Source organism: Eleginops maclovinus, chromosome 4 (assembly GCF_036324505.1).
Source record: "Eleginops maclovinus isolate JMC-PN-2008 ecotype Puerto Natales chromosome 4, JC_Emac_rtc_rv5, whole genome shotgun sequence".
Classification (NCBI taxonomy): domain Eukaryota; kingdom Metazoa; phylum Chordata; class Actinopteri; order Perciformes; family Eleginopidae; genus Eleginops; species Eleginops maclovinus.
The window spans coordinates 30,061,730-30,078,352 of record NC_086352.1 but is presented as its reverse complement, the minus strand read 5'-3'; the positions used below and the strand labels follow the sequence as shown (position 1 = coordinate 30,078,352).

At 38.8% G+C, this 16,623-nt stretch overlaps 1 protein-coding gene across 3 annotated transcripts in view; it reads right to left on the bottom strand.

Annotated features, from left to right (window-relative positions):
• Window positions 1–1,732: 1,732 nt before the first annotated feature.
• The window catches only part of phkb (phosphorylase kinase, beta), a 106,255-nt gene continuing 91,364 nt past the window's right edge, over window positions 1,733–16,623 (bottom strand). For 2 of the 3 annotated variants that reach the window (XM_063881302.1, XM_063881304.1), the window contains 11 exons: window positions 15,909–15,967; window positions 15,524–15,686; window positions 13,454–13,535; window positions 12,673–12,730; window positions 9,213–9,303; window positions 7,799–8,004; window positions 6,601–6,735; window positions 6,194–6,323; window positions 4,974–5,081; window positions 4,067–4,207; window positions 1,733–3,376 (listed from right to left, as the gene is read on the bottom strand). In XM_063881302.1, coding sequence (XP_063737372.1) covers window positions 3,239–3,376; window positions 4,067–4,207; window positions 4,974–5,081; window positions 6,194–6,323; window positions 6,601–6,735; window positions 7,799–8,004; window positions 9,213–9,303; window positions 12,673–12,730; window positions 13,454–13,535; window positions 15,524–15,686; window positions 15,909–15,967 — 1,311 coding nt within the window. In that variant the 3' untranslated portion in view covers window positions 1,733–3,238. Of the gene's footprint in view, window positions 3,377–4,066; window positions 4,208–4,973; window positions 5,082–6,193; window positions 6,324–6,600; window positions 6,736–7,798; window positions 8,005–9,212; window positions 9,304–12,226; window positions 12,318–12,672; window positions 12,731–13,453; window positions 13,536–15,523; window positions 15,687–15,908; window positions 15,968–16,623 lie in introns of all 3 variants that reach the window. The other variant, XM_063881303.1, reaches the window with a different exon arrangement.

Genomic DNA, 16,623 nt, shown 5'->3' with positions numbered 1-16,623 from the left:
ATTCAGTCAAACAGCAGGGCCTCTTGCCAGCTCACACCTGTTTGTTTTTCTCCCGTATGACAAGACAAGCCCACTGTGGCACTCACCTAGCGTGCCCTTTGGGCAGACAAAGACAAAGCAATGTGAAGCAGAGGTGAAACCTGAGCTGTTTCCTGAATGGAATTATGTACGGTTTATTCGTTATGGTTTGGAGTACAGAGAACATGTTCTAGTTCTGGGAGGATTGAAAAGTATGCAGGGTTTTTTGTGAAGCAGAAATCACCTATTCATCCATTGACACATATAAACCACATATTGCAGATTCGTAAAGTGCAAAAGCAAATTATGGGGGTGTAATGTCAAAACAATATATTGTATAATAATGGTATTCAATGAAACCATAGGTCATGGATAACAAGCCACATACTTTGTTCTTTCCATGTATTATTTTGCATTTGAAATTATTTCTGTTTTAAAACAGAAACATCTTAAATCAAAAATCCAGGTAAAAAAGGATCATATCTTGAACTCTGCTGCAGCCTAGTGGACTGATGAGGGATGGACTCCACATACAAGCCAACAGAAGAGCCTTGCTGCACAAAGAAAAATATCATGTAGGTCCCTACATCTGAGTTTTCAACTTGTTAATAGTAAGTAGATTGATATTTTGTTCACATAAATTATAGATGATTATAAATTGTTATGCTTTTAAAATATTATCACATTTTAACATCATCGAGCCGCATCAACGAGGGACTCTTTCATGTCATTTCCATAAACGTGCGGATAAAGCTCTCAAAAACACCTCATTCTACAATGCCCAAAATATGACATGACATGTTTTTTTCATGCCTTCTTTGAGCTACAGAAAGTCTAAGGAGCAACTAAAACAAATATTGTGGTGATACTAGAAGACACCTCAGTATGATATGAATCGTTATTTTTTTCCTTTATGTTAATGTATAACAACAGTTAAAAACATGGGTTTGGTAGGATAATCATTCTAAGTTCAAGAATTTTCTTTCCCATCTGTGGAAAAGGTAGAAAAGAAATTAGGAGAAAAAGAGTGTTTTCATTATTATTATTATTATCATTATTACTTTAAACACATGGTACAAAAAATATGTATAAAGTTACATTACAATCACGTACTTTTTGACTGGAAATGTATTCTAATCCTATCAATATAGGCTGTATAGTTCATTAGCAACAAATGTAAGCTTAACCAGATATAAACAAAAACTTTCAAGCATTTTTGAGTTGCCTGTTTTGTTGTTGATAGAAAATAATTTACGTTTGGATTTTTCTCAGTTAGGAAGAGATTTATTCAAAAAGACAGGCAAAATTCTTCCCTCAACAGCATGCAAGTTGATTTGAAAATATTGAGCGTGAGGCAGAGCTCATCTATCTTCTTCCTCTGGCTCTCGCCCACATCTCCACCTCTCTCTGCCAGTCAGTTAGTCAGTCTTGCAGACAGCACTCACAGCCATGAGATGCAGATTGATAAGGGTTCGGGCCACATGAGAGGGTGTAACTGGTAGGATCCGATACGATGCCAAACGCACTGCTCTAGGCTCTCACAATCACGCTCAATTTCTGCTGCAATTTTACCCAAGGACCAAGAGATTTTGGCATAATTTTAAGTAATTAAATGTAATTATTTCATAAGAACATAACTAAAGAACAGGATGGGAAATGTTTCAGGAGCATATTCTGAACCTCACATATTCACAAAGTCACACAGAGAGGAATGTTTATCGTGATAGCTTTATTCTTTGAAACTACAGTTGTGAGTTAAAAATACTCATTTTGAACGACATGGGTAACAAATGTACACACACACACACACACAGTGGCAAGATTGGACGGATACATCACAGTGAGTATATTCAGAGAGGCACGCTTTAAAATAAGTCAAAGTGAATCTTTTATCAACTTTTACTAAAGATGACAGCAGTTTTTGTTGCTGCCCCGATTCAATAAAACGGTATTCTCTAACAGGTCCTCAGTCCTAGGACTTCAGATGAGTCATCGTCATGCAGAGCCCTACATCGAAAAACAGGCCTGTTGAAAACTCTTATTTTGTGGCCTAGAAATGTGTTATACCATCAGGATGGAATGACAAACAGTAACTATTGTCATGCAGCAGATTGTGCATGCGGTAAAGCATTCAACTAAGATCTCAACCTAATACAATAAACACCTATCCTCAGCTAAATATGCTGTGGATTTCTGTATAAAACCCAAACATCTTTGCAGTTGTTTTCAAACCCACGTATATTTAAGATAAAGGTTAATGCATGTATTCTGATGGATCCTATATTCTCTCTATATATCTAGAGATATGTGACACATTGGTAAGGATCCTGGGAGGCATATGCATCAGTTTTGGGACAACAACCCTCATGATACAACGTGACCTTAAACTGACAAATTGTTAAGTAATGGCTATAGGTTATTGCTGGTGAGCTAACATCTGAGCTAATTGTTCATTTATTAATTCAAAGTGCCATTACGCTTTAATACCTGAAAACATTTCGAGAAACAGATACAAAGAAAAGAGTTTGTCATGTTTTAAAATATGTAGATTCCCCTAACTACAGAGTCCTAGATGAAAAGATGGATGCCATGTATGTATGCTAAATGTAAAGCTACAGCCAGCAGCCTGCTAGCTTAACTTAGCATACCCTTTTAGCTTAGGACAGAGTAAGCTAAATGAAAACGTATAGTGAAAGGGCAAAATACCAGTAGATGAGTAGATGGCATTTTGCTAGCCACCTATGCTAACTAAAAACTATTTAATTTGCACACACCACAGAGATGGGAGACTAAACTCAAATGAAAAGATGTGTCAAGTTTAGGCAATGTTCTAAGTGCTATAAAGCACAACTGCTAGTATACAGTTTAAGGATGAAAGAACAGCTTTCTTGGAAATGTTAGCTAACTATGTTGCATTTGACATGACTAGCTACAAATGCTAATAAATAACCACAGCCACTTTAATCAACATTTTTATATTAAACATGAATGGTTGTATTTTCACCCCTCAGATAGAAGAGGCTAAACTACGCTATTTCAGATTGTATTGCTGTTGAGGAAAATTGTACTTTGTACCATCAGGGTGAGTCGTACCGAAGGGGAAGCTTATAGCTTAGAATTTATCTTGTTAATACATGTGATGAATACTCAGTTGCCTTGCAGGATCATTTGATGACTACACTGCAGTGGGCTGGACTTAGGGGTCATAAGCGTTGTAAATCTAGCTAACAGTGCACGGGTCGTCCTTGCAGGGCTTGAAATCCCCTTGCAGCAACAAGATCATGACCGCCTTGGTCAGGTAGCTGGAGGTGCCTCTCTTCCCCATTGGTGGTGTGTTGTAGAATGCCTCCATATCATCCTGGCAGAGGCCGAATAAAAAGGGTTTCATAAATGGTAAAGAAATTGCTCGTGAACGCTACATTCAAATGCCATAACAAGCCTTAATACATATCTTTCATTTCTTTTAATTCGTTTCTTAAAGAGGGCTCTGATTTTATATCATTTATAACCTGATTTATATTTTAAAAATTGTAGCTGTTGATACTATTTTTACTAAATAATGGAGTTATATTTGAAATTCCCTCTTTAAAACCCTTTGACTCTAACATGTCAACAAAATGAAACAAAGATTTTGAACCTGGTCTTTTTCAATTTTCTGTTCTAGAACTGAATCCAAATTAGCACATATTGAATAAAAATAAAGGCTATTTACATATTTAAACATCAGATTTTAGAAAACATGAAATGCAGAAAATAATCAATTTAAAGTTATTAATCAGCTGGGGGAGATGTGATCTATTATTTAAAATGATTACAGTATTAACCAAATTAACAAAGAACAACAGAATTCTGTTTCTATTAGGCTTTTTAATACAATTTAATTAAGGCGACCTTTTAGATTAATTATCAGAGTAGGTGTAGAACACGCAGTTTTGGAGCACAGCAATTTAGAAAAGGTGATCAAAATAATTGCGTGGCTGACATTTAGGTCGTTTTGAAATGAGAAAATATTTAATATCAGTTACTGCCTAGAGGCGAGCCACTCTACCTGTTTCTCCATGCCTTCAAAGCGGCTGCGATCCTTCTGGAAATCATTAAAGGCTTCCTTCACCAGACCGTCCAGATCCACCTTGTCGGCAAACTCCAGCTCCGGATTCCTCTCCAGAACTACGGACACCACCATCAGCAACTGCTCATGGAGACAGAGAAAGGCTGTCACAGACTTGACGAAGTTGTCTTTTTTTTCAGTTAATTTTAAATCCTAAGGAATCTAAAGTCAATCAACGGGCCCTATTACATTTTTTGAGGTTTTCCCATTCCAGTAGTGTGTTGTATAGGTTTTTGTGCATGAAAATGGTCTGCAAAGTCTAAAATCCCAAAGTTCCCTCCAGAGAGAGTTTCTCTCCCACATACTCCCCCTGTGCCTAAAATGCCTCCATTGGACCACTTTGTTTGCTTCAGTAACATCATGAAATGTTCTGCTCTTCTATTGGCTAGCGTTCCAACACTACATGATAGGGACTTCTCCAAGCGGTTGACCAATAACAACAGTGTCGACCAGATAAGCAATCAGAGCAGACTCGACTCTGGTTTCAGACAGAGGGTGAAAAGAGGGGCTGCAGCACAGGCAGTAGGAGGAAAATAAAGACCTTTTTGAACATTAAAACATGGAAATATGTCTCAGTGCAAGCACAAAATATTAAATATGAACCTTAAATTGAACATAATGGGTCCTTTTAAACCAAATGGACAAGAAGACAAGGACATGGAGTCTCTTAATTTCCTTGCTGCTTGATTGTTGACTAGCTGCCGTGCTTATACAGAGATATGTTATCGATGCCAGAATAACAAGAGCAAAGTAAATGTCATGTTGAGAAAAAATCAATTTAATTAGATTTAGGTAAGCTGCAAATACTTTGTTCCATCTGTGCACTTTGGTGTTGTTTTGTAGTTACCTCTACAATGATTTGTCTGTACTCGGGCAGGACAATGTTCTTCAGTGTGTCCTCCACCAGAAGGGAGAAGTTCATCTCATACATTGTCATGTCGGACAAAGTCGGTTGCTGCAGACAGAAAAAAAAAAAAAAAAAAAAAGCGATTCAAGTGAGCTTGAAGAGATATGTCAGCTGCTCGATGCTGTAATTTATGATCGTTGTGGGGATGTGACCGGTATAACATTAGCAAAGAGCTGTTATAATTATTCTTTCTAATTATTTGGTCCTGATTAAAGTGTCACACTGAATCATCTGACTCCATCACTAGGGGGATTATAACACATCAGGTATGGAATAAATCTGCAGATAGAACTTTAGTACAAAATGAGAGCAAACTTTGCTTTAGACGGCATTTTTTTATCAAGTCTATGTTTATCAGCCAAGGTTCAATTCTGCAATTCTTCCCAGATTTCTTCTGTATCGGGTCGAAATACAGTACATATGTAATGGCATGGACAGGCAAGCTATTTTGTGAAAGAAAATACAAGTTTTTTATCTTAAGAAAATGTATAGGGAAAGGGAAAGATTGTTTCTGCTAAGGAAAATAGTGTGTTCTACTGCAAAGCAATGGTTTGAAAAACAGTAATGATACTTAAGAACATCACTCTCAAGGTTTTCTGCCTTGTAACTTGTCAATTTGTATTGTCATTTGCATTTACCAGTCTTTAAAAACTGCTAGTGCGGTGTTCCGTTTAGTGTTTAATTCCTTCTGCTGATTTCCATCCTCCAATCTTTGGAATCTTTTAACCGCTCTCCTTCACTTGCGCTGTTTTCTTGTTCTAGTTTCTTTGTCTTAAAAGGGATAGTGAAGCTATCATGAATCCAAAGTTTTCTACTCTCCACAAATTAAAAATGTATTATAAAAAAAATGTTCATGGTATTTTATCATCGACAAAAACAAATGAGTGCTTTTTTTGCCACAGCTGGCCATTATTTGAACGAACTTCTTTCTGCATATTGATATGACTGCAAATAATCCCTTGACTGGAGCATTTGAAAAAGGGCGGACCACTGGAAGAACAAATTGACCTACATGAAACCAATATTCAAGTAAGCCGTGTAATCAAGTCTGAAACCACACTGTAGCTGATTGTATAGCAGCCCACAATGCTTCAATGGTCAGTATTTAGTTAGTAATTCTCCAGAGATAGGGTATTTATCCTGCAGAGCCAGAGGAGTACCTGAGGTAGGTAAGTCCCTGCCACCATGAAGCCATTGCGGGTCCTCTCCAGGATCTGCCACACACGATCATAGAAACCCAGAGGGGTCCTGTTCAGAGAGCCATCGATCTGACGCCTGTTCAGCCAAGACCTGAGGCCAACACAAGGGTGGAACTGTTGAATTGACTTAGGGACTAAGGGAATATAATGTTAATAGCTGATAGTCTAGAGGAAATTGTCTATGAGTAAATGTGTAAAAGATAAGATAACAGTCTAATAACTCCCATGGGGAAATTGGGTTTTGTGGCGGCAGCAGATGATAAGATATGGATGTAGACATGAGAGAAGATAAAATAATTAAAACAATAAAAGCTAATACAACAAGTAAATGCATTAAGATAACGGCACTGCGTCTACAATATCTTTACCTCCCGGTGTGTTGAGGCTGCAAGACGTCCAGTAGGAGCTGCTTGATGTCACTTGGGGAGAGCTGGTAGATGTCCTGGGGTGGCATGTCCCCCGCCCCGATCTTCAGCTCATGCTTCATGGCCTGAACAATCCATCTGGAAATCCACAGCACAAATAAACATAAACACATGCAGGCTTTTAAACACCATAGAATTTAACTATATGAAGCTCACATGGAGTTGGTAAGCTTTTTGTAAGGAAAAGGAACGTTTTTTAAAAAAAATGCTTCTTTGTTTCCAATGTGATGATTATAATAAATGTAATAACTTGTTTCAGTCTAACAAAAAATATGGAAGCCCTAGGAGGTAACAGGAACAACTAATTAAGAAAAACTATATCTTTTTCTCAATTGCCTCTTGGAGCTTTTATAAAAAGGAAAGACATTTTTTTTCTCTAGAAACTACATTTGGTTTGTTTAAATTCTACAGTGTATCTAACCTCACAACACTTCCAACAAAAGCTGAACACGAGTTTCGATTTTCCAGACAGTATCTTAGCACCAAATACGTCTGGAGAAATGTGTTAAAGCTCAGGGGCTTTCATCCATTTACACCTATAACTCGACTCCCAGTCAACATCCAGGATAACTGCAGTGTGGCTACCACAATTTGAAACACAAACACAAAACAAAAATGATATAAACACAGATTTTTTAGAGCCAAGCAATCGTGATGTTGGGAGCAGATAATAAATAAAGAATCTGCAGCTTCAAATGAAGGCAATGGTCTCCAATTACTTCAGGATTTATTGAGTGACCTGAAAACCAAGTAAGGAGAATGACATTAAAGAGTACATGACTTAATGTAAAAGAGATATCAGAGCACAATTATAACCACCTACTTTCTACATTTTTGTCCCTAATAATCCCAAAATCAACCACTGATGAGGAAAGCGAAAAATAAAGTAAAAGAGAATTGAAAGCCGCATTGTTAATTTACATACTGTAGGTGTGATTCAAATATGGATACTAAATGTAATCTTCTTATTTTTGTGTTGTTTATCAAGTGTGTTTTATTTTTGAAATAATTGTCCCACTAATTATGTCATTCATTCCCTGTTTTTATACTCATTATAAGACACATTTCCATTATAATAAATCAGTTTATTCCCAATGTATTGTGTTAAAGGTGCTTTATTAATAAAAGGTATTATTATTACCCGATTCTAATCTTGAGCATGCCGCTGAACAGCTCTGGGTTGTTGGAGATGATCCATCCGATATGGATGACCAGCTCCTGCTGAAGAACGGCCTCTCGCTCGCCTCCGTGAGGGGAGCACTTGCTGTAGATGATGCCCTGGATCACCCCCGGCGATAGTGGGTTGGAGATCACCTCCTCCTCATGCCCAAACAGGCCGAGGGTCACCTGATAACCACAGGCATTATCACACACACACACGCACAGAGGGAAAGAGCATACAACAAGCCCACATACAGTTAGAAAGTTCTCTGTTTCAAAATAAGACTTGTGTATATTATCTCTAAGCTATTGTGACTTTGTGTGACTGTTTCGGTGCACGTGTACAGTATGTTCATGCATTGACTGCCACGTGCGCACTCCTCCAAGGTGCAATTTCTACAAGTATCTTTGTTCTATCACTCTTAGATTGACCTCCTCTCGCAGAGTAACATAAAAGTGAGTCTGAAAAAAATACAGATGTCAAGATTACCCTTTTGTATTTTGCTTCTTCTGAAAGCCATCTCATGAATATTACACGTAGCCAATCCTCCTGATGGGAGAAGACACTTGTATCCCTCCCTTCAGCTGATGAAACCTGGCACTTTGACGATGTATCATTCATCTTTACATCAAAACTGATTGTAACTGAGCAAAGAACAGCCTGCAGCTGGAAATGAAGTTTGGAAAATGACCGAGGGGACATTCATTGTGGAATCGTACCTTTGCCAAGAAATGTAATCAAAGCTAGAGTCAGAATTGACTTAAATGGGGTGGTGCTTCTTATTTCCTCCGACTGAGCTGTTATTATAAGGACACAGAGAAGAACTCAGCCGTCTCAAATTTTAAATCAGCTTTTCCAATCATGTTGAGAGGAGCATTCCCTCCGGTAAGCAATCTATATGCAGATTCACACCTTGAGCTACTCCAGCATAATGAAATGCCTAAAACTGCTCAGAAGGGTAAAAATAAGGCAAGATAACTGACACTCTGGAGTGGAGGCTAATCTCTGAGTAACACTTGACAGGAAATGATGCACCCGCTCTGATCCAGCGCGAGGGAGTGGCGTCGCACAAATTCCCGGGTCACAATATCTCAGTCGGCTTATTGAGTGCGTCTAGACACGTGGAAATGGTGCATATTAGGATTCTGTGCTGGTCACACTGCAGCCTTGCTACAATTACACACACAAGATGGAGGTGAGCTGTGATGACGGATGTGAGTGTGCAGCTAGCTTGAGTAATTCCCATTGGATGACAGCATGAAAAGCTTATGATATTACCAATTTCTCTTCTTCTAATTAATCAGTGAACATTAAAATCATTGTCCCATCATGCCATTTCCCCATCAGAACCCAAAATCATTTGTACGAAAGGGATTCAATTACTTAGGCTTACCTGCTTGCCATGCACTAAAACACTAGTAATACTGGGGGCAAGGCTGTCCACTAGCTTAGTTAAGAGACTGGCAGCAAGACGGACAACAGACCTAGTGGGCGAAAAGAAACAAGAACACTCTTTTCATCATGACAGACAACAAGGAACAGCTAGGGCTTTGGATTAACTTTACTTTATAGCAGCTTCAGTAGAGATTATATTTGAGAGTTTAATTTTTCATTTTAAGTTTGATCAATTATCTTATAAATATGGAGTATGTTAGAAAAAACGACTCCCTGGCCACTTCATTCGGTACACTTGGACTGCTTGTCCAATCAGCTAATCGAGTGTCAGCAACTTAAAGCAAATAGTGCATTATTTTACTCATATTAAATGACTACAGGAACAATATGAGGGCAAGTAACTTCCCCAAAGATACATTCAATGCAGAGGCTCGGGTTGGGGCTGGAATCCAGAGGTGTTAAGAAAAAGAAAAAATCTTCAGTAATTCTCAGCGAAAAAAAACCCTGGTTGATGGCAGAGGCCAGAGGACAATAACCAGACTGGTTTTCAAGCTGAGGGTTAGGGTTAGGGTCTCTGAACCCGCAACACGTTGTTAGGGTAAAGCAGGAGAAGACCACACCGGGTGCCCCTCCTATAAGATAACAAGAGGAAACTGAGGCTACAATTGGAATTGGAGGGCACTCGAAAATGGACACAGATAGTTGGAAAAAAGGTTGCCTGGTCTGAATAGTCTCGATTACTGCTTTGACATTCAGATGGAAGGGTCTAAATTTGGTGTTAATAACAATAAAATACTGGTTGAGGATTGTTTAAATGCCACAGTCAAATGGCTACTTTCAGCAGGATGCGCAGCAATGGCACAAAGCTCAAATAACCTTAAACAGGTTTCTTGAACATGACAATAAAATCCTTTCATTTAAATGTCACCAGATCTCCATCCAAAGGGCGCCTTGGGATGTGTTCAAAACTGGAGATCTGATAATGGACAGCTCTGCAGCAACTATGTGATAGAATTGTGTCATTGCGGACCTAAATCTATGAACAATGTTTCCAGAACCTGGGTTATCTATACTTCGAACAATTTAGGCAGTTCTGTAAAAACCAGTACTTGCTAGGTGTACCTCATAACGTGACTTGTCAGTACAATGAGTGCAGTGGCCAAACAAGAAACGATTACTCACATTTAAATGAAAGTCTTTAGAAAAACTTTAACATTTTACTAAGATAAAAAGCCTGCTTCCTTTTCTCATTGTAGCAGTTCAACACATCAGAATAAAATTGGAAACACAACCTGCAAATGATTTCTAGGTTTTTTAAATGAAACCATATTGAGAGATAATTGTGTTAGTCTTAATACTAATTAAAGAATTTGTTTAAGTTATTGAATGCCCAAATAAATAGCTTGCTTCTTATAATATATTTTAATGTTCACTAATTGCAGTTCATTATTTGCAAGAGTCACTACTACAGCCTTCAAACTGCCTCCTCTGGTCTGCAGGATCCTATGAGGGACAAAGCAGCACATGAACACACATAGTCTTCAGATGGTAGCCCATAGACACACATGGAGTTGAAGCCATCCTCACAGAAGCAGTGAACACATGTTATCATTTAATTAATGGGTTCATGAATACATTGAGTGCAACACAACCTCTTCTTATTATAGGCTATTTTATACTGCTCTTGTTCTGTGTGTGTGTGTGTGTGTGTGTGTGTGTGTGTGTGTGTGTGTGTGTGTGTGTGTGTGTGTGTGTGTGTGTGTGTGTGTGTGTGTGTGTGTGTGTGTGTGTGTGTGTGTGTGTGTGTGTGTGGGTGTGTGTGTTTATTCAGTGCTCAAACCTGAGAAATACCAGAGGCACATCTTGAGCACGATGAATAGAAATGCAGCAAGCCTTAATGTTTAGAAGGCATGGAGTGGTGTCAATCTACTGATGCTTTGTTGGGGAACCTATTTCAAGCTTCACTTCCTTGCCCATGTTAGGTAAATGAGAAAGTAAATTGAACTGAGTATCGATGCTATTTTCCAGCAAGTTGGATATCAGCCTCAAGGCTTTTGTATTCACTTTATGGAATAATCAAATGTCCTTTAGCTAAAATTATATTCATTACTTAAGTGCATACAATGCAAAGGTTGTCATCAGAAAAAGGAAATTAATGTAGTGTAATGTTATACTGGCAAAAATTGGAATCAAACCATGAACACAGAAATCACAGTCCACGACTGAAAAATAAACCATTTGGTCAATTGTAGTTAAGTTAGGCCAGCAGTAGGCCTACACAACAAACAAAATGAATTGCTAGAACAGAAATATGGATTAATGTTTAACTAATGTCTGCAAAATATGCTGCCATAGGACAGAACAGAAAGGACAGTCCAGCCTCTGTGATGGTTAATGGAGAGAAAGCAAACACCAACTAAAAGCTCATGTAGGCCTACACATCTGAGGCAATGTGCCTGGCTGCTAGCTTCTCCAATCTCATGACCGTGTGAGTGCTAGCCCTGATTGTGCTAGTAATAGCTTTAGCATGTAAAAATTGAGCAAGGTGCTAACATAGGCCTACTAGCTTGCAACTGCATTACATCACTGCAGAATATTTGATTAGCCTTAGTTTTACACAATTCACTTCAGTCAGCTGTTTTTTGTTATGGTTCTCATAATTTTTTGGGATGTATTCTATAAATTTACAAATTGCTTTGATTATTTTATCCAGCCATTCAACAAAATTTAAGCTTACACATTTAGCTTACGTCTTTATTTCAGTTAAGTCATTAACTTAAAGAAATTAAAGCCTTCTTGAAATAGTTCAGTTAAAAATCCCAAAATCAAGAAGCCTGTAGAATATTCTTCTTTCTGTCTCTGTTAAGCTCTGTTAGTTGGGTTGGTTGGATCTGACAAATCACAAAGTAGGAACGGCTGACCCTCACACAGATCTCAAGCTAGACAGCTAGCTAGCCAGCTAACCGGGAGTAAACATGCAGAGTCTTCAGTCCATCTATTCCTGGACATTACCTGTTTCCCATGCACCAGTATTGTGGTGATGTGAGGAGCTATAGAGCTGGCAAACTTCTTGGTAATGGCAGCAGCATGGCGCACTACCAGCCTACAGTTTGGCCAGATTCAAGTGTTAACATAAGACAAGATTTTGTGAGGATGTCAGACAGAAAAACAACAGATAAAAGTTAGTTATTGTGGTTAAGTGAACCCAAAACAAAATAAACAGCAAACCCTGTTTGATTATTTTAACTTAATAAAATACTGACTGTGCTGGATTTCACCATCTTAGAGGGCATCATTAGTCCTGAACGCTTCCCTACTGTCATGTTCTTATTAGATCTGGACACTGCGGTTTTCCTCTATGTATTTGGACTCCAGAAGGACTGGACTAATGGCAATGAAACATTAATTTAAACGACAGACAGGAGGGCAATTTGTGTATGTGTGTGAGAATATCAGACCAAAGCTTTCTGCTGCCAGCTCTTCTGTAGAGTCTCTCAAGTTCATCCGTCAGGTTCTCTGGAAGCAGAAAAATGTTTGTGTTCAGACATAAAAAATATTTTCAAACAACATGTAGTTACTGTATATGTAAATGCATCGCCCATTATTGTATTTATATTCATTATTCCATAACAGCTTTTCCAGAGACTTGGGATCTTAAAGAAACACTACAAACTTTGGACTGAATAAGGGAGAAAAAAAGGGTCAGGGCTTATAATACTACTTCAACATGGCCTATACATTTTTTCAGCACTTGCTCAAGATGAGTTGGAAATACTTACATGTTCTACTTATTTTTCAAAGCTACTGCTGCAAGCTAACAAGGAGTGAGGATTACCTGAAAGCTCGCTCTCATTTGCTTTTGCACGTGTCTGGTCAATATTACATAGCTGTTCCTTTCAAACTACAGGGTTTCAGTTGTAAACATCAAAATTGGGAAAAGTCAAGCCAGTAAAATATAGAATAGGTCTGTTAATCCCTTACACTACAGGATCAGTTGAGCAGATATCTGGTTTGAAACACTTTTCACGATTTTCGAGAGGGGGAAACGTACCGCAAATCTCCCCAATTAATCTTCAGTGTTGGGCCAGTATATCCCACATTGCTTGTGTGTGTGTGTGTGTGTGTGTGTGTGTGTGTGTGTGTGTGTGTGTGTGTGTGTGTGTGTGTGTGTGTGTGTGTGTGTGTGTGTGTGTGTGTGTGTGTGTGTGTGTGTGTGTGTGTTTTTGTGTGTTTTCTTACCATCTTTTGCAAGGAATGCCGGACCTTCTCTCCTCAAAATGATGCTTGCAAGTTGAGCCTGACTTGCCAAGCAGTCGCTGTCCTGAGAAATGACACACACACATGGGGAGAAGAGACCCGTTATCTACCATAAAGACACTAATAAGCCGTAATGAAACTTTTATTGTTATAACAAATTATTTTCTGCAATTGCGGGAATAATAACTGTGTTGATAACAGCATCCTTGTGCATGAAACAAAAAATAAAGCATTATAGCTTGTCATACAAGATTGGGGTTAATTATTTATTATTTGCTTGAAATTTTTGATAAAGTTTTTATATTATTACATTTATTACTTCATACTGGTGCTAACATAATTAGATAATTAAACAAAGACTAAGAAAAGGAACTCTGGAGTGTTCACTCCAAAACTATTTGTGTGATGGAACCTAAAAAAACACAACAGTCTGACATAACTGTGCTTTTTTTCAGTAGTCCAGAAATTGCACATAACATTTTAAATGGCTTACTTCCTGTTGGGTTTACGATTTTCCTCCAATAGACTTTTTTGTGCGTCTCACTGTGCTTCATATGCTAACCAAAGTTCAGACTTGTTTGTGAAACCACGACGAAGGGCTCAATTTTAGCAACTTTGTACCAGGCACAGATTAGATTCCTAAAATGACACGTTTTTCAACGGTTCTGTCAATCTTTTTAAACTACTTCTCTTTCATCTGATACTCCTGCTAATATTACTACGACTATCCTGAATTCCTCATGGAACCAAACATATGTTAACTGCAGGAGGTGTAGGTGGAGGTAATATTCAGGTACGAAGCCGGATTGAAGAGCAGTTAATTGTAACAAGACTTGAACGGACAAAACCTCACCTTGAGGCAAAATTATTTTCAAATGTTATAAAGAAATGGGAGACATTAAGCCAAATCAGCATTGGCAATGTAAATGAATCAACAAGGGGGGGGGGGGGGGTATCTTTTGCACAAATAAAAAACAAACCATTCACTTTTTTTCTGAGATGAGGAGGCAGGTGTACTTGAGCCTTGTTTACCCCTTTTTAAAATAAATCCTTGGTATTGAGATATACACTGCCTGGCCAAAAAAAAGTCCCACACTAATATTGGTTGGAACGCCTTTAGCTTTGATTGCGGCACGCATTCGCTGTGGCATCGTCTCCACAAGCTTCTGCAATGTCACAACATTTATTTCTGTCTTACATCAATTTTTCGCCAAGATCTTGTGTTGATGACGGGAGATTCGGACCACTGCGCAAAGTCTTCTCCAGCACATCCCAAAGATTCTCAATCGGGTTCAGGTCTGGACTCTGTGGTGGCCAATCCATGTGTCAAAATGATGTCTCATGCTCCCTGAACCACTCTTTCACAATTTCAGCCCGATGGATCCTGGCATTGTCATCTTGGAACATGCCCGTGCCATCAGGGAAGAAAACATCCATTGATGGAATAACCTGGTCGTTCAGTATATTCAGGTAGTCAGCTGACCTCATTCTTTGGGCACATCACGTTGCTGAACCTAGACCAGACCAACTGCAGCAACCCCAGATCATAGCACTGCCCCCCAACAGGCTTGTGAACTTTTTTTTGGCCGGGCAGTGTATTTTCAGTAAATTATTTATAATGAATACACAGTAAATCATCATTCTGGAGTTAGATTTAGCTGTTTCTGCTGCGACTGCTGCATGTTTGACTGTTAGCAGTTTCAAATGGAGAGATCCCCAGGCTGCTGCCCTTACCACAGTAACTCACACTGTTTACCTGGGGATGGCAGCAGTCTCCCCTCATACGCATCAAGTTGCAGGACACTTATTTTCACCTGTCACTACGACTTAGCAGTGACAAGGACCTGATGGCCCGTGAAAGTAAATACCTGAAGTGTATTTATTGCAATATATTACAGGCACAGTGCCAAGCTCAGGGAACACCTCCTACAATTTACACATGGACATTTTTCTTATACATGAAGGATTTATAGAGCTATTTTGTGTCATTATGGAAGCACAACAGTTAAAATAAATGTAATAGAAACTGCCCATTAAAGCTAATAAACTCACATGGAACTTCTGGATGATCTCATTGGTTGGCTTCTGCAGCCACTCCTCCACGTTGATCTCCGGCTGCTGCTCCAGGTCTGACACGTTGGGTGTGCTCATCTGTCTCTTCACTTTGGAGTGTTTTGGCAGCTCCAGCTCCTCAAAGCTCCTAAACTCTGGGATCCTATGCACACACACACAGACACAGTTTTAGTATACAGACAGAAGATTCATATGTAGTTGTTGTACTGCTTTTTCCATTTACCTATCAATTGATCAACCGATTGAATTGATTTATTGATCCTAAACTCATCAAAAACCAATTTAGAAACATGCATGACTTGATCCCTTCTTCGACCATGTAATGGAAGCTTTTTTTGATAAACTGACAAGAGGAGGGTCTTACTCTGCCTCGTTGACACGCAGGAAGTCCAACTGCTCCACCACAGCTCCAGATATCAGGGTCTAAAAGGTCAAAGAGAAAAAAGGACACATTCAATTCTTTGGAAAGGGATTATTATTATATATATATTTACACCGTGATGAAATTCTAGGAGCAAAGAACCAAAACACAACGAGTACAAAGGAGAAGTTATGGGCGGAGAATAGACAAAGCTAAGACAACACAGTGACACAGCCTCTGCCCAAACCAACTTTGAGGTTCTGCCCACAGAGAGATGGTAGTCAAACATTCCACTAGAAAGACATGACCAGTTGCGTGTATTGCAGAGAAGTAGGATCCAGAATACCTTGTTCAGATTAGGTTAACTCTCTGATACATACAATATTCAGTTCAATTCAGACAATTTTGAAGGGGGTGAGGAGAATGTTTGCAGCCTCCTTTAGAAGTAGGTATGGGGTCATGTCTTTACACAGCTGATGAGAGAGCCTGAGAAAAACAGACAAACCCTAAGGTCAAATACCTTCTGCATGTACAGAAAAAGAAAGACAAGGTAAGGGCAGAAGTGGAAATTCATTAATAATGAATTCTCTACATGACTCTGCCAAGTAATATACCTGTCATATCTCGGAAATTATGTTAAGTTTATTTAAGTGTTTTGGTCTTGTGACTTTTTGAATTAACCTTCCCTCTCGTTTCAGAATCCCTCTCCTGTGATTGT